Source organism: Antedon bifida, chromosome 7 (genome assembly GCF_963402885.1).
Source record: "Antedon bifida chromosome 7, ecAntBifi1.1, whole genome shotgun sequence".
Lineage (NCBI taxonomy): Eukaryota > Metazoa > Echinodermata > Crinoidea > Comatulida > Antedonidae > Antedon > Antedon bifida.
This window is the reverse complement of record NC_136232.1, coordinates 15,635,655-15,661,562: the sequence shown is the minus strand read 5'-3', so window position 1 is coordinate 15,661,562 and position 25,908 is coordinate 15,635,655. Positions and strand designations below refer to the sequence as shown.

The following is a 25,908-nucleotide window of genomic DNA, read 5'->3' as shown; positions in this document are numbered from 1 at the left end:
GTTCGTGGTTCGTGGCTGAAAACGATTACTTTCTGCGATGTTTTGGACCCTAGGCCTATATTTCATAATTCTTTCTTTATTTTAATATTGATACAAAATATTAACAGGCAATGTACGCTATTAACTTCTAATGTTGCATCGGTATGCGTAGTAGGCCTAGCTTAACTAATGTTGCTTCGTTATCATATCCTTTAGGTAGTAGTAGGCCTAGGCCTACTTACTACTCTAGTATTAGTAAAGTACAACTACTGTAGTAGGCCTAGTAGTATGTGTGGATGCTAGTCAAGTCGGCCCATATAAAATCGGCCCTTACAAAGTCGCCCCATCGCAAAGTCAGCCCATCGCAAAGTCGCCCCATCGCAAAGTTGCCCAAACACAAAGTCAGCCCATTGGATTGCAAAGTCGCCCCAAAACGTTAAAACAGTGCGTAAAATATTGCAATGATACACAAAATAACACGGAAAATGGGAAGTCCCGCCATGTAGTCTCAGGTTACACGATCGGCACGCTCCCATCCATCCGCGGAGAGGAAGCCCCCGACTAATCACTCCGCGGTCGCACTAACGCGCTAGTTTACCACCAGAGGGAAACCCATGTAATTACTCCGCCGTTGTCGCACTACACAACGCACAATCTGAAGAAGAGGGGAAACCCCGCCGGAGTCACTCGGATAAACATTATAATGTATATGACATTTAGGGCGACAAAAGTAACAACGCGATCGATATCCACCGCAACTGATATGATTAAACAGCGTGCTACTAGCGGCGCCGCTTCATACCGAAATGAAACTTTGAAAAAGACTTTGCGATGGGGCGACTTTGCGATGGGCGGCTGTGCCGTGGCAATTTTGTGATGGGGCGACTTTGTGATGGGGCGACTTTGCGATGGTGCGACTTGACTGGATCCTGTATGTGTGTGATTAGGAAGTTAATGCTACTACCCTGGAATATGTACATATACTGTAGTTTAGTTTATGATTTTATTTTTGTTTTCTACAGTAGACTATATTTACACAAAATGTTTACTACTGATTGTTTTTAAACAAAAATCATTATATTTTAAGAAAGAACAATGATTAAAAATGTTAATCAAAAAGTCGAGCAGCGTTTTTTGTAAGAAATATTTCTTGTTTTGTTTTGAGATAAGTGTGGCATGAGTTTGAGTTAAAATTACTGGCATCAGAAAATTATAGTATACACCAACAGTTTGGCCTATATTATGAATGATTCAATTTGGTTTTTTTTTCAGCAATGGATGTGTTAAAACCGCCCATTGTAAATGTAGGTGGTAGATTCTATCGAAAAATACTAACATCTGAAAGTCGTGGATGCAATGAATCTGAACAAGCCCCTTATATAGGTAAATGAGAACAGGCCATGGGAAATACTGATAGATACCACGGTTTTTGTCAGCCATAAATGTTTGAAATTTGTGCCTGCATGTTTCCTTTTTTCTTTGATGACCTTGATCCATGTAAACAATTATATCTGTTTTTGTTGATATTTTCATAAAACTTGACTCTGCATGATATGTACCTAAATTGAAGTGCTGACGAGAAACATAATGTATTAGGCTGGGCATTTTTGTAAATTCTCATCTTTTTCAACACTAGATTTCAATCAATCGATCTTGATGAATTCATCTTTTTGCATCAACTGAAAGTTGAACATGCCATTGTTAAGCCTACATTTAGATTTACATTTTTGTGAATGTCACAAATTGTAGTTCATTTGGATGAGCAGAGAGTCATGTTTTGTGAAATAACAGAACAAAAATGAAAACATTACCAGAACCATATTATCAAATTCCTAATTACACCTTCCTGTAGACAGTTCACATAATTTTTGATTATGAGTATTCTTTCCTATTCAGAGGATGAGTTTACATGTGATGATGGACCTTGTGTAATTGATGACATAAAACTCATTGAACAAGGATACCAAATACAAATAAATGTACCAAGTGCTTTTTATGGTTATATCATTGGAAAAAAAGGAGAAACAAGAAAGAGGATTGAAACAGAAACTGGTGCAAACATCATCATTCCAAAGGGCCAAGCAAACGAAGTAATAAGTAGGTCAAACAGCAACTCATTCAATCTATATATAAATTTATGTAAGGACAAATTTTGGTAAATCTCCCCTATATTTTAGAATTTTTACTCGATGGTATATAAAGTTGGTACATACTTTCGGTACAAATATATTGCTTGACGGCTGTGAATGGAACATTCCAATCTCAATTCCCTCAGGCTTAATAAATCGGTGCCCAAAAAAGTAATCATAACAGAAATTATATCCAGTTTTGTTGGATCCGCATGCCTGCAGTTGGTATAAAAATGTTCAACATAGTCGTATTAGTTTTTAGGGATTTTAACACCGCAACCGATGATCAAAGATTGCGAACTGTTTGATAAAATCCTAGCAGAACAAGAGGTAGACTATAGCCAATTTGTTACGGAATTGGTTGGGAGCAGGGCTGAGGAGAAGTTTGGGAAGAACAAGGAGAGCAGGACAGGAGAATAGAAGGTTGTGAGTACAGTAGGGACTAGGCTAGTCGTTTTTTGTGTGATGCAAGAGTTATATTAAGCCTGGATATGGAGTAGAGAAGCTGGTTTTTGTAGGGGATTGGTGCAGCAGGTGCATATAGCAAGATAAATGGACACAGTGCTATGTGGGCAGCTGGGGAATGAAGGCGATGTGTTTCGCCTGAGAAGGTTGAATATGCTGTTATGTGGACAGTGGCTGGGAAAGAGGCTTATTGAGGATTACTTATCTACTGGTGGTTACACAGTTAGCCGGTAGTTGCACCTTGACTGAGGACTGGTGGTTACAGAGTTTCCGGTGGTTACGCTTTGACTGAGGGTTACTTATCTGTAACCACCAGTGATCAAGTAACCCTCAGTCTAAGTGTAACCACCGGCTAACTCTGTAATCACCAGTGAATCAAGTATCCTCAGTCTAAGCATAACCACCGGCTAACTCTGTAACCACAAGTGAATCAAGTATCCTCAATCTAAGCGTAACCGCCGGCTAACTCTGTAACCACCAGTGAATCACGTATCATCAGTCTAAGCATAACCACCGGCTAACGCTTTAACCACCAGTGGATCAAGTACCCTCAGTCTATAGCGTAACCACTGACTAACTCTGTAACCACCAGTGGATCAAGTATTCTCGGTCTAAGCATAACCACCGGCTATGTAACTACCAGTGAATCAAGTATTCTCAGTCTAAGAATAATCACTGGCTTACTATGTAACTACCAATAAATCAAGTATCCTCAGTCTAAACGTAACCACTGGCTAACTCTGTAAGCACCAGTGAATCAAGTATTCTCAATCTAAGCATAACCACTGGCTAACTCTGTAACTACTGTAACCCTAACCCTAAGCGTAACCACTGACTAACGCTTTAACCACCAGTGGATCAAGTATCCTCAGTCTAAGCGTAACCACCGGCTAACTATGTAACTACCAGTGAATCAAGTATTCTCAGTCTAAGCATAATCACTGGCTTACTATGTAACTACCAATGAATCAAGTATTCTCAGTCTAAGAATAATCACTGGCTTACTACTGTATGTAACTACCAATGAATCAAGGTCCTCAGTCTAAACGTAACCACTGGCTAACTCTGTAAGCACCAGTGAATCAAGTATTCTCAATCTAACCATAACCACTGGCTAACTCTGTAACTACTGTAACCATAACCGTAAGCGTAACCACTGACTAACTCTGTAACCACCATCTAAATAATGTGACTCCCGGCTTATCTTTTACAGGGCTTCACTGTTTTACTGTTTCCTCTTATAAATAATGAAACAACAAAATAAAACTACAATACTACTCACGTCTCATGAACTTCTCAACTCCTTTATTCAATGAAAATGATTGTTTTATTCTTATCTCTATCTCTAATATCACTTCTCGTCTGGCTTCACATATCTACTCTGTACTGCTCCTGCTATCTCACCCTCTGTTTCCTGCTGCCCTCTACATCGTCTTTTTACTCCTATCCTGACCAATCAACTGTTAGAAGTTACTCCCAATTCATAACAGTTTGTACAATTTCCAAAATCTTTTGGTTGACAAAACATTGACAAAATTGTGCAAAATTTAATTTATTTTTCTTTATGTATGTACAAAAGGCCACCAGAATTCAATGAAAAGAAATTGTTTTCCAACATTACCTTATTTAAATAATAACACAATAATAAAAGACAACTTAGAAATAAACTTTTTTTCTAAATACGTGAATTCAGGTATTTCATCAAATTTTTTAATGTAAATTTTTTTCTGTTGGCATCCTAGCAATCAAATCAGAGGTAAAAAAGAATGTTGCTGCAGCAAGAGATCGAATTAATTTGCTGGTAGAATCTGCTCGTCGAAGACAACCATTCACACATTTTCTCTCTATACCACTTATCACTCCAAAGATTACTGAAGCTGTCAACAAATTTAAAACTGATGTTCTGAAAACATGTTCTCAGGTAACAATTTACTTGGTGTAGTATTAATGAAAACAATCTTGAAAGATGTATTGTTCTATTAGAATAGAACATTCAGGCTTTATTCAAAAATTTGGTTTCTAAAACACCTATAGTACTAATTTAAACTTTATTCAATTAATTATGCAGTTTTTCAATCAGATTCAATTCAATGAAATGTGCCTTTAAAGCCCCACTTGAAAAATGGGCTTGTTGCATTTTTATAGGTTGCCAGGTATGGACTATATGAATTTCAAATTAATAATAATAATAGTCCTTATTGTCTTACTGTGTGTGTATTGTGTGTTGTGAATGTCTCAATCTTACCCATTATATTCATTACATCTGTCTGCTTTGTAATACCAGGGAAAACGTTATTAAAAACTTTCTTAATTATGTGATCTTCCTTCCTATGAAAATGATCTTCTCTACCACAAAGATCACCTATAATTCATTAAAGTCACAAATTAAAATCTAGTTTGTTTTTATTTTCTTAAAGTCTGAAGGATTACATGAAACAATGTTTCAGAAGTCACAACATCTTCATCTGACACTAGGAACTATGGTGCTAATGAATAAACATGAAGTGGTAAGTATTGTTATACATATTACTGTAATACAGTATACAAATACAAAAGAAGATTTTTACATTATTTCTGTACAAATGTTACTTATCAAATTTCAGTAACGGTTTCTAATCTTAACCCTTACACTGCTAAAGTTCACTAATATTAAATCGCGTATATATGCACAAATATCTTCTTGTATAACAAAAGTTAGTTAGTTGATAGATTTTTTTTAATTTCCAAAAGGTCAGTAGGCTATTTCAATGACATAGAAATACAACGAAATGGTATTTGAAAAAGCATATTGCCCTGGGTGATTACAGTCACCGCTCGCAATTTAAAGTAGTATAATATGTTTGGGGGACAGTCAAGTCAACGCTCGCACTGTAAGGGTTTCCGGACATTTTTCATTGTCGATTGTTAAAGTTACGAGGATCAACAGAGTTGTAACGTAATCTGTTTAAATGTTTTAAGGAGCATAGGCTTTTAGATCCAATTCTCTTAAATCTGAACAAAAAATGGTATTGTTTTCTATTGTAGGATAAAGCTATCAACTTACTTGAAAAGTGTAGAACCAGCATTATAAGGTAGTATGTTAATTTTTAAAATAGTAGGTCCCTAAAAATCTTATTAAATTTGGCAGATATAATGAGGTTGTCACATACATTCTTCTTAATATCAATTCAATTATCACCTTTATTCCTCCATATTTATACAACAAGTATAAAAAGAGTTCCGACCTCCACCAATGATAAAAATAAATTATAAAAAAAAAATGTTTTTTGAAGTAAAAGTCATCAATGTTGTGATTGAATAATTAATATTAAATCAAAGCCAAAAATTTGCAAAATTACTAAAAACCATTGTTGGCATTTATCAATATTTGTTATATTTTTGCTTAAGCTGAGGAGTGTTAATTGTAATAGATATTCTGAGAAATTGTTTTTTTATATCCTCCTTGTATTAAACATTATCATGTATGAATATTCAGAATATATTTGTACTTCCTTTAAACCCATAATGCTTTGCGACGCAACAAACGCCTGTGAGGTAGTGTTACCCCAAATTAGCTTCTTTCTCTTAGCGATGGCGGCGATATAATATTTCCTCAGAGAAAACTTAACCGAACTTTTAGCTTTAGGAGAGACAAGACTAATAGAATAAAACTCAAATATAAAATCTTTCATTCATTTTTCCATGCATTTATTTAAATAATAAAACTGGGACTGGTTTGACATATCACACTTTGCCAGTCCTAAAGCAAAACCAATAGGTACTCAATTATATAGGGAGATTCATTTATCTTATCATTATATAGGATTTTAATGAAACCGCAGCCTAGCTATACACTATTATTATTATTGGGCACATAAAAAACATGCATGATCAAAACATTATTCAATAGGCTGTAGATTAATGTAGCCTTTAGCTTTTAGGTGTTTACTAAGGTGAATACTGTATAATTCAAATATTTTCAAATACTTTATTTTGGTTGCAGTGCTATATTGCATGGTGAACCACTAAAGGTATCACTGTCTGGCTTAGAGTATATGAATGATGATCCTGCAGAAGTTGATGTTCTTTACTGTAAGGTACAGCCAACTGATAATTCCAACAAGTATGCTATTTTTATTTTTTTTTTTTTGGTGTAGATGCATTTTGTAACAATTTAATGTTGATACTTTCCAGTATCAGTCCAAACATATTTACATAAAATCACAAAAATAATTTTTCCTCCACATGACAATAATCCTTCTGTCAATTTATTAATCTACACATTGTCGAGTTGAATTGATAAATTGACCATTTTATTAAAAATATTAACTTTCGATTTTCGAAAAATTATTTTTACCCCAATTTTTCAGTATGAGGCAGTCCATCTCAAAATCAGAGTATTGTTGAAAACATTTTTTTTAGATTCTTATATATTTGTAATACTGCATTCAATAAGCTTCAACAGAAGGGGTCGTTTATTAAATTTGTTTTTCAAGAGTTATTTAATGAAAGTATACGAATCGCCTGTTTTTGGCCAGGAGACTCCCATATTTTAGACTCATCTCCCAGCCTAATATTGTGAAAGTCACTTAGTGACATCGTGATCGGGCATGTCGGTCCTAGCTAATATTAATAATATGACCTGAAATAAGCGGCTAACAAGAACTGCTGTAATATACTTGCTTAAAAACAAACAAACAAGTAATTATTTTGAATAACAAATTATTTATTCATTTTTTTTAGTAAAAACATATTTACAAACTACTGTACTGTATAATATTTGATAATTAATACAGTATTTATAAAATATAATATACCGGTAGGCCTAACATTAACAATAAAAATTCAATAACATAATTTACAGAGTATTGTGTAGTAGGTTTGCATTCAACATAAAACATTTGTATTGTAATTCGCCTATATGAATCCTCTGCAATATAATATACATATATTTGTAATTCAACATTTTGTTTTAAATTATTAAAGTATAGTTTGGGTGAAAAGTAATGTCAGTAGGTACCGATGTCATCTTTTTACTTCACTCTCTATTTGAAGTCACAAATAAATGTTATTTAAAATATATATATATTTTAATGTCTGGTTGTATTATATCATTATAATATTATATGATGGCCTAAAATGGGGGCTGTATTTTATTATTAAATTACAGTATTACTTTTATTATTTATATAATCTCGGCCTACTAGTAATACTACCTGTAGCCTAGGCATCTATTCAGCTTACTAAATCAAATAATAAATGAAAAATAAAATAATAATAAATTAACAATACTGATAGAAAAAAAGGAATTTTTGGGGGATCAGATCACCAGGCTAGGCCGGCCAGGACCAATGATACTCGTATACAGTACAACTTAACGACTATCGGATCAGCATATCAACACAATACAACACAGGTCTCCATATCGCCTATACTAACACACATGTCTCGCGTCGCCGAAACTACACTCACAGCTAGAAAATGTACCTACCTTTTGAGGTCTGAGAATATACCAATAAATTTTGAACAGGATAGAAATATCTCATACTCGATTAAACTAATATTATTCTTGATAAAACAATTGATATATTTTTTTTAATTCTGTGGGATGCACCTCCGACTATTCAGAAAATAGACAACAAAAATAAGTTTTGTAATAGCATCGAGTCGTTTTTTCAAATATGAAAAATGTTTTAGTTTCAGTTTTTATTAGGTGATCATTTAGAATAAAATGATCACCTATTGTTATTGTATAAAATCTTTATTATTGGTTATCCGCCTCAAGCGGATAACCTTTGTTATTGTAGTGTTACTTTTTTTTTTTATTATTCTTCTTTCTTTCTCGGATTTTGTGCACGCGTTTTCTCTTTAACGTGTTAACATAACATGTTGTAACTTCGTCAACATATAGACATTTAACTGATGATGTTCTGCCAAGCTTTTTGACGATGTCAGATCCGCGTAGCGTAAGTTACGCGCGATTTTCTGAAAATCTTAAATCGGTCATAACTTCGAAACCGATAAATATTTTTTAACGAAATTTTCAGCCTCGTTTTCTTCACATCAATGGCTAACTTTTGGAATGTTTAACAAATTTTTGGAGATTAGAAAGTTTTCGCGTAAATTGCGTTTGAAATATTTTACTCTTCTTATTTTGTGCACGCTGTTTCTCTTCAACGTGTAAACATAATATGTTGTAACTTGTTCAGCATTTAGACATTTTACTGAAGTTGTTCAGCCAAGCTTTTGGACCCTGTCAGAGGGGCGTATCGTAAGTTACGCGCGATTTTCTGAAAATCTTAAATTGATCATAACTTTGAAACAGACAAATATTTTTAACGTAATTTTCAGCCACGTTTGCTTCACATCAATTGTTAACTTTTTTATCCCTACCGAATTTTGTAACATTAGAAAGTGCGTGCGTAAACGGCGTTTGAAATTTTAAAATGCTTCAAATCAATGTCTGATTAAATTAGAGCACGTTTCAGGTCATTTTAAGCGTTTACAAAATTGCCACTGGTGCGCACATTTTTACGCGCGCACGGCGCAGGGAACGCGTATAAGCTTTTCTTTTACATAAATTGTGTTTTTCAAACTTGTGTTAACAATTTTATGTTATTTTATTCACTATTTAACTTGAAATGGCGTTCTACGAGCACGTTAAACATGACTGGTTGCGCACGAAAACGTCAACAAGTTGTGAAAATGTTGCAAAATATGTCTACTTTTAAAAGTGATACAGTTCATCAGAATGCAAGGTTACCCCCACTTTTTATTTTATTTTCTTGCAGTGTATGAATCATAGGTCTGATTTATTATAGTCTTGAATGTTAAAACGTGTTTGATGGCTACATTACTTGCATATTAAATGTAATTTTTGAAATAATTATCATTAAACAAACATAAACATATTCAAAGATCAAAACAATAAACATAACGTTTATCTTTTTTCTTTACATGTTAATATATAAAACTTGAAAGTATGCACTTTCATAATATGTCACTGTTTAAAATTTTTGAAGATGTCATCATAGTAAAAATTATGATTTAAGTTCGATATGTAATAATCAACTTGCATCGAGGGGGTTTACGAAATACCGAATGAACGAGGACTCTTTCTTCGGATTTTCTTCAGCAGGTGCTTAAATGGCTCGATGTGTAGTGCAACCGACTTTGGTATCAGAGGTACCGGGTTCGAATCCCATCACGGGAAACCAATAAAATAAAAGGGTTTGTTTAGTTATTACACTGAAAGGGCAGTTTTAATTTTGAATAGGCTACTTTTTGGGAAAGTCACAACTGAAAAGTACTTGAATGCGCAAGATACGTTTTGTTGCGGGCGGATAACCAAACTCGTCCTCAAGTGACGAGTTTAAGTTCTAGTTTTTTTTCTTTTTATTGTTTCTGTACACTATTTTGTGTAACAATTATCTCAAAAAGTTTAATGTCAATGATTACAAAAATTTCAGAATATCTTTCAAATAATATAACTTAATCCTAATAAGCTTTCCAACGTGATCACTCATCCGTGACTACATTTATACGCCATTTTGCGAAATCACATTATCAATCATATCTCCATAATTCATTATCTTACATTAATGAAATTCACTACACGTAAACTTCAGATCAAGGGTAAAAATATTAGCAAATAAAAACGCACGCGCACGTAGGTTCATGCGCGTGATATCGCGCGTTAAAAATTTAAAACGCTCAAAATTAAGTTTTGATCAATTTAGAGCATGAATTAGGCCATTTGCGTGTTTCAAAAAATTACTGCGCAAAAATGCGTTTTTGCGCGCGCGATACTTAAAAAGCGTAAAAAATATGAATTTTTTTTACAAATCTCATTCTACTCACCATCTTTAGTACATTCACCAAATTTGAGTCAGTTCCGACTTAAAATAACGCTATACGAGCATGTTAAAAATGACAAAATGCGCACATTAATTTTACAAAAGTTCTGAAAATGGTGAAAAATAGGTCTTTTTTAAAATGAAAATAATTCTTCAGAATGCAAGATGACCCCCGATTTTTTTAACTTATTCTGGAAGCCATTGAGTTGTAGATATGAATTCATGTACACATTTTACGTACAAAATGTTTTGACGTCATCAAATGGCCACTTGAATTTAAAAATTAGGATTTGTTATCTTTTTGTGTAGATTATCACATTCAACAGAGCGCATCTTGGTTATGTGTGCTCGAATTTCGCACAACTTTCAGTATGTGCTTGCTTAATTAATTATCTTTATCATGAGTTGACACTATCTTCATTTTAATGACGTCATCACGCGTAAAAACTTGAATAACGTAGGCCGTGTAATTTCACCTTCGCAGTAAATTTGAATATCGTACAGCTCTTCAGAATTAAAGGTTACCTTGATGATTATAATTTATTATGACAGCTGATGAAATGTAGATATTAATTCATATAAAAATTAAGCCTATCGGATGTTGTGACGTTAACATATGGCCAGTTGAAGTGAAAAAGTAGTTTTTCCATATTTTTCGTCAAAGTTATACACAATTCAAAGAGCGCGCACAGCGCTTCTACGTGCCAAATTTTTTTCCAAATCTTATATTTTTTTGCTCAATTAATTATCTTTCGAAATTGTCATCTTAAAGTTTAGTTTGATAACGTCATCATGCCAAAGAATTAGAACATGTGTGTCTCGTAATTTCACCTATGCTACACTGTATATAGATATACAGTATATACTGTACATATTGTATATGGCATATAGGCACAACTCAGCACTATAAGCATATAATAGGATGGCATACATCAACATTTTCCGATCGTATGTTAACGTACGTGCATGTTTAAAAAATATTAATTTCAGTAAAATGATAAAAATGATCACCTATAATTCGTCAAAGTGACGAATTAAATTCTAGTTTTCCATTGTTTTTGTATTAAATTTTGTAATTGGTATGGACACACCATCTACGTATGTGTGCCACTGTTAAAAAAGTGTTGTTCCAAATAAATATTATTATTAAAGCAGCACTTATTTGCTAGGCGATGCAAAATCGTGGTTTCAGTTTTCAACGGTAGGTGGCGCTTCAAAATCATCAATACGGAAGTATAAGTCGATTTTACACGATTTAACAAAACACGAAGTGGCTTTCCCACTACAATGCATCAGAAGCCACACGAATTGTCTCAAGGATGTCTTTGAAGACTGTAATAGCTACAATGAAGTCAAACGTTGACACACTTTCCAAAAGACCAATTGCATTCGACACAATTTTGCTGTCATGTTCCTCTCCTGAAATTTCCTCCAAAGCGTCTAACAATGCTGGTAGAGTTTTTTCAATTGTCCTTAGGGAGTCGCAGTGACTAGCCCACCTGGTTTCTGAAAGTCTCTTCAGGGATGATGGATGCTCTATGTTTCGCTCTTTTTGACATCTGACAAAGATAGAATCTCGTTTTAGACTAGATTCGATAAATACATACACTCGTTCTACTTTACCGAAAAAGTTCTTGCATAGGATATTGGATTTAAAGGCACCCACAAGGACTAGATTAAGGCAGTGATTACTGCAATGTACATACAAAGCTTTAGGATTTTCATTCAAGACTTTAGTTTTCAAGCCATTATACCTGCCTGACATGTTACTAGCTCCATCATACCCCTGACCTCTTGATACAAGTCCCCATGTCTTTAACGTCTTACATAGACATTTGAATAACGCTTCAGCAGTCAGAGATTCAACATTTTGGAACTTGAGAAACGACGCATATGTTTTTACTTCAAGGGCATACCTATAAGAACAAACAAGACTTACTCAACACGGGCACAGTCGGAAGTTTCATCCATGATTATGCTGTAACAGTCGGCCTTAATTATATGATCTATGATGTGCTTCCGTACAGTACAGTGCTGCAATGAAGTAATTCTGTATTATAGGAGAAAAGTATCGCTCATTTCTTTTCGCTTCCTTGACGTGATTCTGCAGTACAGGGTCGTATTTCGCTAGTAATTCAACTAATTCAAGAAAGTTCCCTCTGTTTAATGATTCTTCGCTTTCGTCATGTTCGCGGAAAGGCAGATTTTGCTTTGCCAGGAAAAAAGCAATATCTAGCAATCTAGTGAGAATTGCACGGTTTTGCTCAATTTCCTTTTGTTTCTGCAACTTGGCTTGTTCATCTAGTTGTTCAGAAATGTTTCCTTTGGCTACAAATATCTTCCAAGCAATGGCAGCTGCAAGATGAGGCTTTGAATGTTCATGCTTTGCACTTTTTTCTAATCCCTTCTTCCAGTTGGACACACCATCCAATTAACTGCCGCACTACTCAATTTGGTTCCTCCAAACACAGAGCATGCAAAACAAAACATAGCATCCTTTGCTGGAGAGTATTCTAGCCAATCTCTGGTGACCTTTCCTAATGGTAGTTGACGTGTGTACCATGTATTCTGGAAGGAACGCATTCTATTATGTTGTTTTTTCGTTCGATAAGTAGCTTATATTGACGCGGACCCATGTGACACATTTGCAGCTTTGATGTTTCTGTTTAATACACTAAATTGGTCCGATGTGCAGGATCATTAGGTTGCATTTCTGTCCAATTAATTGAACTTTGTACACTTTCCGCTACCGGTACATCAGGCTGTGAAGACTAGCTTCAGCTAGCTTAGACATATCAATAGACATGTCTTTAGTTTCAATTGTGTCAGATTCAGAAGATGATGAAAGCTGCATGCTTTCTTGTGTACTCTCACTGCCGATCTCATGTTCAACAATTCCATAATATTGCGAATTTCTGGCTTCTGCAACATAAAACACAAACTAATAACAAGGAAGAGGTGTCTTTTTAATAATTATGTTAAATAATGATAAACTTCAACTTGGTTATCTTTATTGTACAAATTTAATAGCAAATAAATATCAACTTGACAAATATGTACCTTAAAAGTATGTAGACTTATTGTAGACTATACACAATGCTAAGAATTATAAAGTTCTAACTTTAAGTTTAAGGGTGTTTCTGAAATAGTAGTTTTAAGATATATAATTTATTTAGGTTTTTAAAACTTATTAAAAAAAGAAATGAATTGTACAAAGGAGCGTTCACAAATACTTATATATACATGTACTTTGCTTAGGATGATTATAAATTCTATCGTGTAAATAGTAATTCAAAGGCCTATTTCATATAGACCTAATTTAATTTATTTAAACACAAATTACCCAGACAAGCACTTCATTTTATTAGTATAATAACAACTACTCTAATAACAGTAATATTTGGCCGCAAAACCAGTTGGTTAATTTTGCTGTACCTTCTGTAGCTGTATCTACTGTTGTAATGACAGCGGTTTCTTCAAATTCGACTCCTGGAAGTATTGCTGGCTCGGTCGGTTGGCGGGGGTTTGGGGCGAAGCATTCGCACTTGCTGCCGATGGCGCAGTTGAGGTTGAACTTTTTGGGCGTTCTATCTGCTAATTCAATATTTCTTTCTCTTGATGTAATTTATATGATATGTATAGTACGATAATCATCGTCAAACATGGCGTTGCAAACACAACATTGTAACTTTGTTCGCATAGGTTTTCTGCTTGGTTTTTTTATCTTGGCAATACTGGTATCCGGGACTCTCGACTAGTATACAGTGATGTTGCAATAACAGAGTGAGATCAGTATTGAGATGTTACATCACGTCGCAATCCCCAAAATCTGAAAGCTCTTGAAATACATGTAAACACTTGGGTTGCATGACCGCAATTTTACATACCGTGGGAAAATGGTTTGAAAGTTGTGTTTAGCTGTAATTCTATTTAAATTTTATGATGGCTGTCAAATTTACTTTCTGAGAAACGGGTATGTACATTTCAACAATTTTTCTGCAGTTTATTCTTATTTGCCTAACTTATTTTTTTTCCCGGCACCCTTGTTTTGCCGACGGACTGCGATGTGCCGACAGACTCCAAATCAGGGGGGTGCGGGGGCTAGGTCTAGGTCAATCAATTATATTTCGCATGATTTACCATTTTTAAAATTTTGATGACATCATCATGTTCAAAAGCATGATTTACTTGGGTCACTTATTTTCATCATTACAGTAGATTTAAATATGTTATAGCTCCTTAGAATGAAAGTGAAACTCATAATTAAAACGTTTTCTGGAAGCTGTTGGATTTTAAATACGAATTCATGTACAAATTTTGTGCATTGGATGTTGTGACGTCATCATAAGGCCGGTTGAATTATAAATTCGTATTTTCATATTTTGCGTTGTAGTTCAAGACATTTAAAAGAGCGTGCATCTATATTCTACATATCAACATTTCTTCTACACATTAATATGTTGTTTTTCAGACAATTTTCATCCGAAATTGCTATCTTTGTCTTTCATTTTGATGACGTCATCATGTTAAAAATTGGAATAAAAGGCGAGTCCCATATGAAGTAGTGTATACTGTAGGCCTACATACTTGGACACAAAACAGACAGAAAAACTGACAACAATGTTCTTGATCTTCAGATGATAATAGCATATAATTCTTTTTTCTGTGTGCATTTCTATATATAAATTTATGTAAGGGCAAAATTCGGTAAATCGTGCGTTTTTTCTAGAATGTTTACTCGATGGTATATAAAGTTGGTTAGAATCTTGGTATTGATTTAAACCACCAGATGTAACCCTGTTTACTAATTAAATTGAGTTAGATAATTAGTTATTGACAATTAAAACGAATTTAGGTTCAACGGTTTGCCCCAAATAGGGATGTTTTCCTACCGTAGTATACACTGTCTAATGGATGCCCTCTTAAAAAATACCTGCACACAATAATACGAGGATGCTTCGCATTTTCCTATCTCCTCCTACGATAATTGTTTTTAATAGCTGAAAACCGTTTGAACACCTGTGCTGAGACAGCTTCATTGGCTTCCGGTAACACAAAGAATTACCTTCAAGATCCTGCTTTTTGTTTTCAAAGCTCTTCATAATTCTTCATCTAAGTTCATTTCTGAACTTATTCAACCTTATGTTTCTAAGCGGTCTGTGAGATCTAGATCTGAGTCTCTTCTTGCCCATATATTTCATCCTTCCACTAAGTTTTATGGAAATCGTTCATTTTCTTCGGCATCCGTTTCTCTATGGAATGCGTTGCCTATTGAAATCCGTCAGGCTACTTCCACCAGTGTCTTCAAATCTCTCCTCAAAACCCACCTTTTTAATTTGTAATTTTTCTAAATTTTCTGTCTTTGTAAAGCGCATTGAGGCTTTCAGCATAATGCGCTATAAGTACCAGTTATTATTATTATTAACAGTTCGAGTACAGTATCATAATGTTGAAGACAGGCCGATTTTCTTAAAAAAATACTATTTTGATAGATTTAATATACGTTTATACAAATGTATTGATTTGTGATGAATGGAACATTCCAATCTCTCAGACTCCCAGTTTGTAGGTAAATTTATGGGCCCTTTGAGAATAAACTTAAAACTGAGATATAGCATTGCAATACTTTGACAATATTGTAAATACTGTATGTAATAACCATTTTTGGTCGTCATTTGAATCAAAATTTTCTTACTGTGAATGTGGTTACTGTTTATTGTATTAATTAGTAACTATAAAAAATATATCGTTACATGTACTTTACTATTTCAATCGACTATAACAGGGACAGTTTTAGTTTTTTGGACTCATTTTAAGACAAGTTTCTCCTTTGGAAGTAGGCCTAATTCCCAGTGTGCTAATTTTAGTTGACTACATTAATCATCGTGTCTATTTATTCGTTTCTGAAAACGAAAATGTATTTATAGTCCTGTGGTAAGTACATTTGAAATCGCCAGTTTTTTGACGCTGAAATTACTGTGTATTCGAGAACCATCTGTGGACACGACCTAGTTATATTTAATTTTCATTATTATTTTATTTTTAATTTAATTTGTAGGGCTGAGGTAATATGTAATATGTAAAGTTTAGAATTGTGAAAAAAATGGTGACAAGATTTTTTATGAGAGTATCCTGCAGTTTTTTAATGTTGAAAATGTGAGAGGACTTGTGATGGACTAGATATTCATGTACTCGATAAATGTCGACAAGTTTCGCCAATATACACAGAATTACATTTTGCACAAAATATTTGTAAAAGATGCGGGACAAGGTCTTTAGTACTGGACAACATACTAATTAACTTACTTAATTCAAAAGAATATTAAAAGCGATATTAAATGAAACAATTTTCACAATTGATGTTTGATTTAAGTAATTTAATTAGTATCTTGTCAGTACAAAAGCGCGTCTCTTACAAATATTTTTGTGCCGGATATTTATCAACTAGTATAGTGCATTAATATTTAGTCTGTCACAAGTCCTCTCACATTTTCAACATTTGAAAACCGCAGGATAAAATCTTTTAAAAAGTTTTTTCACAATTCTAAACTTTGCAAATACACTCTTACCCTACAAATTGAATTAAAAAAAGCTTTGCACATCGATATTGAGAAAGGAAAACAATTGTCGCAGCATGCTTGTATTTAGTTTGAAAGTTTTGAATACGCCTGGGCCTATACCAATGTTTTGTCTGCTGTCAGCTGTAAGGATAATTAGGAATTTAAATACCAGTGCAAGTTCACTCAATAAATACTGGACAACTTACTAATTAAATTCAAAAGACACTTTAAACATATCAATTGGGAAAGTTGTCACTAAATCACTTTGTATAATTTAGTTTTGAAGTTTTTGAATACGATTATAGCGAAGTTACGACCGTTGTCAGCTGTAATAATAATAAAAATAATGCATCACATCACATCAATGCATCTAACTAGAAAACTACACACTGAAGATGGAAAATATTTTCCAAAACATGTATGATTGAAAGAAATAAACATGAGACTAGAGTAATCTACTACCACAGTATTAATGTTTAATTAATTTGTCTTTATAGGATGACTTATGGTATGGTTTGACACAAAAACCTCCATTACAATAAATATAAAGATTGTCACTGGCTTTCATTTAATGTATGATTTAGCGTTCTATGACAAGTAGTTCACGAGATGGCATTTATTGTAAATAAAAAATGAATGAAAATAAGTATTTTCTAAAGATATGAATGAAAATACTGATTTTTTGTTAAAAATCGCAAAAAATGCTATCTCGTAAACTACTTGTTGTAGAATGCTAAATCATACATTAAATGAAAGCCAATGGTAATGTTTATATTTATTGTAATGGAGGTTTTTGTCATAGACCTCCATTACAATGAATATAAACATTACCATTGGCTTTCATTTAATTAAATCAGTATTTCTAAACTTATGATAACTTAAAGGCCGGGTGCGGGCAGAAAATTTCTATTGATCATATTATTCCAATACTTAATGATCTTTCCCCTATGTTTCATAATTTTTGGGATTTTATTTGTGTTACACCAGCTTGTTGAAAATAAGCACTTTCTTATCAGTGAGGGATAGTTGAAATTACACAGTAAAATCTCTATTCTTTTGTACACAAATTTTGTAAATAGATAGGCATTTAAAAAAAACTATGAAAAATAAACTGTGTGGTAAGAAATGTTATCAGATGACTAAATATAGGTAATATAACTTGAATTTTACATTTCTAGTATTTTTATTCAACTTCAGAATTTTATTTTCATGCTATAACAAAAATTATCCACCGTATATCCACAATCTTTTTTTACCTTCTAGGGAGTCACAAGACATGTTATTACATTAGGTTAAACTACCTAACTACTGAAAAAGTCTTCATGGTTTTTATAGCAGAATTTTGCCAAATTTTGTATTTGACCATTTTAAGGGAATGTTTTTTCGTCTTGATTTCTATTACAAATATTTGATTTATGTACAATTAACCAGATATTATATTTAAAATTCATGTACCTGAGATTTAATGTTCCATTACAATGAATATAAACATTTCATTTAATGTATGATTTAGCATTCTACTACAAGTAGTTTACGAGGTAGCAATTTTGTTAGAATAAAATCAGTATTTTACATATACAAGCTGTAATTGTAACACAAATTTAAATTTCTGTTTTTAAAAGTTGTTTGAAAAAAATTAAAGCAAATGTTACAAAAATATTTGTTATTCATTAAAATAAAAAAATTAAATATTACACAAAAAATTGACAAAATTAGATTATTATCGATATATTTTGTAAAATAATGACTCAAATGACTTTTAATGATAATCAAAGTGTAGTATGATTCATCAGTTTTACATTTAGCCTAATTCCAAAACAATTGATGCATTTCATCAAATACTGTACCATAAAATAAAGATATTAGTAAAATTACATGAAAAAATAGGTCGTTGACCTGTGACCCGAAAGTGCATCACCAGAATCACGAAAGAATTGGATTTTCAGATGTACCAAAGTATGTCTCTCAAAAATCATATTAAGACCAATGGTAAAATTCGTACTGGACTAAGTTATTGTAGATTCTATTAAACTTGTATACTCTTTTTAAAAACCTATTTCCACAGACTGCAGTTACTAGTTGACAGTGTTGCCGAGCAGTTCATTAACGAAGGCCTCATGGTCAGGGAATATGATCATGTGAAAATTCATGCAACATTGATAAATAGTTTATTCAACAGAGATAGTGAGCTTGGAAATCATGAAAAAGTTTATAGTAAGAACCAGAAGATAAGAAAATCTTTTGATGCACGGGTTATTCTTGAGGTAAAATCATGTTTTATTTTATAGAATTTTATGGATTATTTAAATCGTAAAATTGTCCCCCTGAAAAAATAAAATTTTTGTTGAATAGTACATTTTATTGTCAAATAGTTTTTCACTTTGACCAAAAAATTGGATCAGACAGAAAATGTAATTTAAAGCAAAGAATTCGATGCCATCCAATGGGGTGCCATCCAATGGGATTTTGGTTGAATTTAATCATTTATTGTCAACCGCTAGAAGAATAGTCTACAAGCAACAATTCAACTGGATCGGACATGTAATTAGAAAAGAAAATGAAGATCCTACAAAAATTCTTACTTTTACACAACACAAAGTAAACGAAGTGGTCGGTAGATACCATCAGTACTTGATAGAGTTGTACAACAAAGTCAACTTACTATAGATGCAACTTCATTGGAGGCTGCTTCAAAAGAAATTTATAATTTCCAGCTATGTTTAAACTGTATATATGAACTGTTTTATAGTTGTTGACTGTGCAATTTGGTAATATAGTCACTCTCGAGTCTCATATAAATTTAAAAGTAACTTCACATCCAAATGCCAATGTCAATGGCTACCAGATCTCATAGAGACGGTTATTTGAACCAGTACCAGAAAACCATATAGCAATTTGAATTGGAACTTGGAAAAGTGTAATTTATATTATGCGGCAAAAAAATGGCATGTTTCGCGTGCATGCACGTTTAACACTTTAAAATGCGAAAAATCAATTTCTAATCAACTTTCTACGTGTCTCATTTTTAGCATGTAAACATTTCCAGGCGTGCTCAAATTCTTACGCTTGCGGTGTGCATGTAGCACTAAAAATTTTTTTTTCGCGTGAATTATGGTTTTCCAGCTCTAGTAATTTTTACCAACTTTTAAACAATTTCAACTTAAAATCACGTCATACGAGCACTTCAAATTGGACAATTCTCTTGCGTTTTTTATGAAAAAGTTCAAAAAGTTTTCAAAATTATGCCTTTTTTTAAACAGTCATAGTTTCTAAACTAAATGGTGGAGTTTATTTTTATTACATATTCTGGAAGTTGAGTTAGATATCGGATCATGCATCAATATGGCTAACCGGACATTGTGACGTCATTATATGTCCACTCGAATATAAAATAGAGGATTTTTGTCTCTTTCGCCATAGCTTATCACATTTAATAGAGCTCATCTCCACCTATCCGTATTCCATTTTTTCCCCATATTTTGATATTGTCTAGGGCAATTTCATCATCTCAATCGCATCATGTGCAAAAGCGTGTATAACTCGGGTCACTTATTTTCATCATTCCAATAAATTTCAAAATTGTAGATACGAATTCATGTACAAACTTTGCGCATCGGATGTTGTGACATCATCATATGGCCAGTTCAATTATAAAAGTCGTATTTTCTTATTTTGCGTCATAGTTGACATTTAAAAGAGCACGTTTTCATATTCTATGTTTCCAAATTTTTTTAACATGTTGATATGTTGTTGCTCAGATAAGTCCTTTCCAAAATTGCTATTTACCTTTTTCATGACTGCATAATGTTAAAAATTGGAAAAAAAGGCGGGTCCTGTTGTTTTCACCTATTCTGCACTGTATGTAGTATGTATACAATATATAGTGCATACTGTATATACTTAGACACAAAATAGGCGGCACATTAACATTTTATTTTCTTCAGGTCACAAGGGCATAATGTGCGCAATATTCTAACGTATAACATGCATGTGGCGTTTTTGCGGCGGATAACCTAACTCGTCCATAGTGACGAGTTCAAATCTAGTAATTGTTTGTTTCGTTTTTTATCTCTATGGAAGTGATTAACTTGATCAAAACTACAAAATGGCCTATAAATTTATTAATATTCATTTTTTCATGTTTTTGGAGGACAATGCATCTTTAATATATAAAAAACAGTTTGTCTTTAAAGTATGTAAAATGGATACAAATATTTCAAACATAATCAAATTAACTATTGTATTTTCTCCATTTTTATACTGATTGTGAATGCATTCTATAACACATATTTTATAATATAACTTGTCTCACTAGTAACCCAATAAAATTACATACTTAATAAGATAATAATAATAAGATATCCATAGATACAAGTGAGGATTTGAAACCTTATTTTAAACTACTGTTTGTTTAAAAAACCTGAACAGAAACAAACAAATAAGAATTTACATAATACTTCAATAATGTTACTTTTGAAAAAAAAAACATGAAAAAATGAGGATTAATATTAATCAGATGTTGAATAGGCCATTTTGCAGTTTCACTAAAGTTAACAACAAAAATAATCATTTCGCTTATAAAAAGTCAAAAGAAATGGTTAATTTTAACCAGAAACCAATTTCTGACAGACAATCATAAGTATATTTTGCTTTAACTTACTTTTTTTTCAGGTAGATATTAAAATGGAATATTCAACACCAAATTGTATGTATTTTTTAGGGGGGACAATATATCTTTAAAGATAATGTTGTAAATTAAGGCCTTCAATGTAATAGTAAAAGTTTAACATTTTGGTCATGCTCCAAATGTGTACACCTATATTAATTTAGAAGTGCAAATGGTACAATGTGATTTATAATGTTGATTTGCAGATATTTGGTGATTGTAATTTGTCAACATGTGATCTTGCTGAAATGCACATTTCAATAAGAGGGACCAAGTCTACAAACTACTATTGTAATGAAGCTGTTATATCTTTATGTTAACATTCTGGGGGGTGGGGTACAAAGTGTCCAAAAGGGTACACACATAAAAGGCCATATTTCAATTTCATAGCACTCTCAATACTGAGGCATAATTGTATTACTATCAGTCATATAATTGTATCTGAGGGTAATTATTCTAAATCTAACAATAACATTGAAAATCAACAAGTGTTCATTATAACGTATCAAATGACGACGATCGAAGTTCTTTTACAGTATTATATATTTTAAAGTTCCATTTTATGATTAAATGTATATCTTGCAATTTGTTCTTTCTTTGGTCCTTTTGTTATGTTTTAAAGTTCTTTTTTTTTTTAAGTTTTCTTTTTTTTTAAACAAAATATTTACATGTCCAACCGATTAGGTGGCTTGCTGGTACATCCGCTTCTGGTTATGTAAGCTGGTGGTTCGGTGGTATCAGGTTTAGCCTTGGTTGGTGTTTTCTGTTTGGAAATGGTTATTTCCAGTGATGATGGTTTGGTCTCGGTGGTTGTTGGATGGGTGTTATAATCATATGTGAGATCTGGTTTAAAGTATCTGTTTGCTGATAAGATCTGTTTTAAGTTCTTTTCTGTTTCTGCGATATTTCTTTACATAAGATCGTGGTGTATTGTGATTACAATTACTGTTGCTGGTTGCCATTTTTTTTTATCCTGGCAGAGGTATTACTCTTACTGAATCTCCTGGTGCCAAAGCTGGAAGTGAGTTGCCATGTTTTTTTTGTCATAGTAGTGTTTTGGCTGTAGGAAGCAGGTTTCGTGGTCTTCGTCCCATTAGTAATTGAGCGGGTGATAATTTACAGCTTGCTAGTGGTGGTGTTCTGTAATCTAGCAAGGCTAGATTTTTGTCATTGCTCTTCTTCCATAGTTGTTTTACTGTCTGTACAGCTCTCTCTACCTCACCTTTTGATTGTGGGTAGTATGGTGAAGAAGTGCTGAATTGTTTCTTTAAGTTGTCTATTACCGTGGCGCTATCAGTTTTCTGTCTACTTAGATGTACTTTGAGTAGTAATCGATGGTTATTATGTAGTCTTGTCGTTCAAATTCAAAGAGGTCACTTGCTACTTCATTCCATGGTAATTCTGGTACAGTAGTTTATATGATTTAAGTGGTTCAGTGTGTTGATGATTTTGATAGGTATTGCATAGCTGGCAATCCTTGACTAATTCTTCCATTTGTACGCTCATATCGGGCCAATACAGAGATTCGTGTGCCCGCTGTTTGCATTTTACTATGCCCTGATGGGATGAATGTATTTGGTTAAGCATGTTTGATCTCATGCTTGGTGGAACGACAATATGCATTCCTTTGTATACTATTCCATCTGCAACTGACAGTTCATCTCTTGCGGTCCAGTATTGCCTAATTGCATGTGGTGTCTCTTCTTTTGTGTCTGGCCATCCTTTGAGGATCATGCTGTGCAGTTCGTTTAGTTCTTTGTCTGTACAACTTTGAAATTCAGCATACCTGACTGGTGATACTGCTATGTAGTCTGTCATGTTAATTGTGATCGGTTCTGATATCTGGTTCTGTGTCTGGTAAGTTAGCACGGCTTAGTGTGTCACTGATCGCAATTTCTTTGCCTGGTCTGTATTTTACATTAAGGTCATACGGTTGTAGTCTTACCAGCATGTTTTGAAGTTTCATCAGGGCGGAGAGTATTGGTTTTGAATATATAGCTTGCAGTGGCTTGTGGTCACTTTCTATTGTTACTTGGTTTCCAAACACATAGTGATTAAACTTCTTGCAACTGTGCACTATTGCCAGCATTTCTTTTTCTATTTGTGCATATCTGCACTCTGTTGGAGTTAGTGCTCTTGAAGTGTATGCAACTGGATGTCCTTCTTGCAATGGCACACCACCCAGCGCATAGCTGCTTGCATCACATTGTATGGTCACTTCTTTTCGCTGATCGAAGTAAGCTAGTACAGGTGTAGTGCTGTACATTTGTAGTAACTTGTCAAAGCTTTGTTGTTGGGGCTTGTCCCAGTAGAAGTCTGTATCTTTGCTGGTAACTTTTCTGAGTGGTGCATCCACTTCACTAAGATTAGGTATAAATTTTTTTTTAAAGAACTTTAAAAAATAACAAAAAGACTAAAGCCACATAAATACGGCAAATTTGTTCTACTTTTAAAAATGATGCAACGTAAAAATGGTAAACAATGTTAATAAACAAAATGAAATAATATAAGTTTTTCTTTAATGAATGTGATTTAGTCTGGGAGCCCAGAAGGTTTTAATTAGCAATTTGAGTACAAAAGGTTTGAGGTGTGGAGTATGTAGATATGGCCTATGGGACCCAGAAATGGCAATTCTTAAGTGACGGGTCCTGTTCAATTTTAGGGGGGAGCCACCAAATCATCCCTAAAATTGAATTTAATTAGCATATCGAGTACATCGATCAAACCAATTCTAAAATGTTCACTTAACTATCAGGAATCAAGATCCATAATTCTTAAGTGACCAATCCTGTGCTAAATTAACTTAAGAACGCACTTAATTAGTGCTAATTAGACTTTTATTGCCGTTACGCAATAAATTTGGTAGTAGTCGCTGTTTCTAAAACGCAGTAGACAAACAACAATTCCACAGTACAAACATCAGGTATGTTCGTTTTATTTTAGCTGCCTTAACACAATACCACTGCTTACCGGCAAGCTGGCTTAACAATACCACTGCTTGCACCGGTTATAACCTTCAATCTACATTAACACTGTTTTATACACTGTAACACTTGTCCAACTGGTAAACAGTAACTTACTAACATAGATTCCGCATCTCCGTTGCCTTTTATAAGCGGACACATTTGTTATGCAAATTAACAACTTTACGGCTGACTAAGCCAACAACACCGCATGGTGTATAACAATACAGTACTAACTTTACTGTAGCAACATGGCTCCCTTGTCAGGATGACTTTTATACTAAATCCTGGCATAAACATACAATCTAAACTTTTAAAGAATAATGATAAAATATAATAAATAATAAACGTTTTCATTTTTATTTCAAAGTCATATGTTTTTTAGTCATTACACAAAATTATAAGGCTCCCTGACGGGGATAGACCTCTATTTATTAGATTCAAATCGTTGTTAGCTAAGAGTAGCAGTAGCTTGTGAATTGGCCGCTCCAAGTAACCTCTTTGGTGATGCAACTTAACTTTCCTAACGAGACCATCATCGTCGGTGAAGACGTTTACAACCAACCCAAGTTTCCAACTGTTTCTTGGTACATTGTCATCTTTGATGAGGACCACGCCACCCACATGCATATTACGTCTGGTACAATTCCAAGTTTTTCAAGGTTGTAACATTGACAAGTATTCGTTCCTCCATCGGCTCCAGAATTGGTTGGCCATGTATTGCACTCTTCTCCATCTTCGTCTACAATATAGATCTGCAGATTGAAATAGGTGAAGATGGATCAACCATATTGTCTATAGACAAAGGTCTGGAGATTACGATGTTCTGGACTTCACTTTGAACATCCACCTTCCAAGCATGCCATCTTGATGTCAGCTCCGGATTCAACATGTCATCCCAATCAAGGTTCTCTTTACATAGAGTTTGAAGAATTATCTTCCCAACTATCAGGACAGGAGCTGCAAACTCAAATGGATCGTAATTAGAGCTGATGGTTTTCAAAACATTTTGTCTTGTTGTAGGAAGGTCGTTGAGCTGCACTCTAAACTTGAAGTTGTCGCTTTGACACACCAGGATACACCAAGTACTCTTTCCATCTGTAATGAATCAGATTTTATATTTAAATCAAGCAAGGACTTTCCACGTTCAGATTTTGGTATTACGTCCAGTACGTCTCTACTGTTAGAGGTCCATTTATGAAGCCTCAAACCTGCATCGGCACACAAACCAATACTACTTTTCATGAGAGCGATGGCATCTTCGGGAGAGCTTACTGACTTGATACCATCGTCTACGTAGAAATCATTTCT

The 25,908-nt window shown here is 33.6% G+C and overlaps 1 protein-coding gene across 3 annotated transcripts; it reads left to right on the top strand.

The window, feature by feature from the left end:
* On the top strand, nt 1-25,232 carry LOC144849206 (activating signal cointegrator 1 complex subunit 1-like). 3 transcript variants are annotated; one of them, XM_078706261.1, is made up of 9 exons: nt 1-112; nt 1,252-1,362; nt 1,876-2,076; nt 4,316-4,494; nt 4,991-5,080; nt 5,598-5,644; nt 6,556-6,675; nt 19,034-19,232; nt 21,841-25,231. In XM_078706261.1, exons 2-9 carry the CDS (start codon nt 1,254-1,256, stop codon nt 21,952-21,954), a joined length of 1,059 nt encoding a protein of 352 aa, XP_078562387.1. In that variant the 5' UTR covers nt 1-112; nt 1,252-1,253; the 3' UTR covers nt 21,955-25,231. The 3 variants fall into 3 exon arrangements, with proteins under 3 accessions (XP_078562387.1, XP_078562388.1, XP_078562386.1); XM_078706262.1 differs by having other exon boundaries at nt 8-141; nt 21,841-25,232; XM_078706260.1 differs by lacking the exon at nt 1-112 and adding an exon at nt 935-1,115 and having other exon boundaries at nt 21,841-25,232.
* Nucleotides 25,233-25,908: the final 676 nt, after the last annotated feature.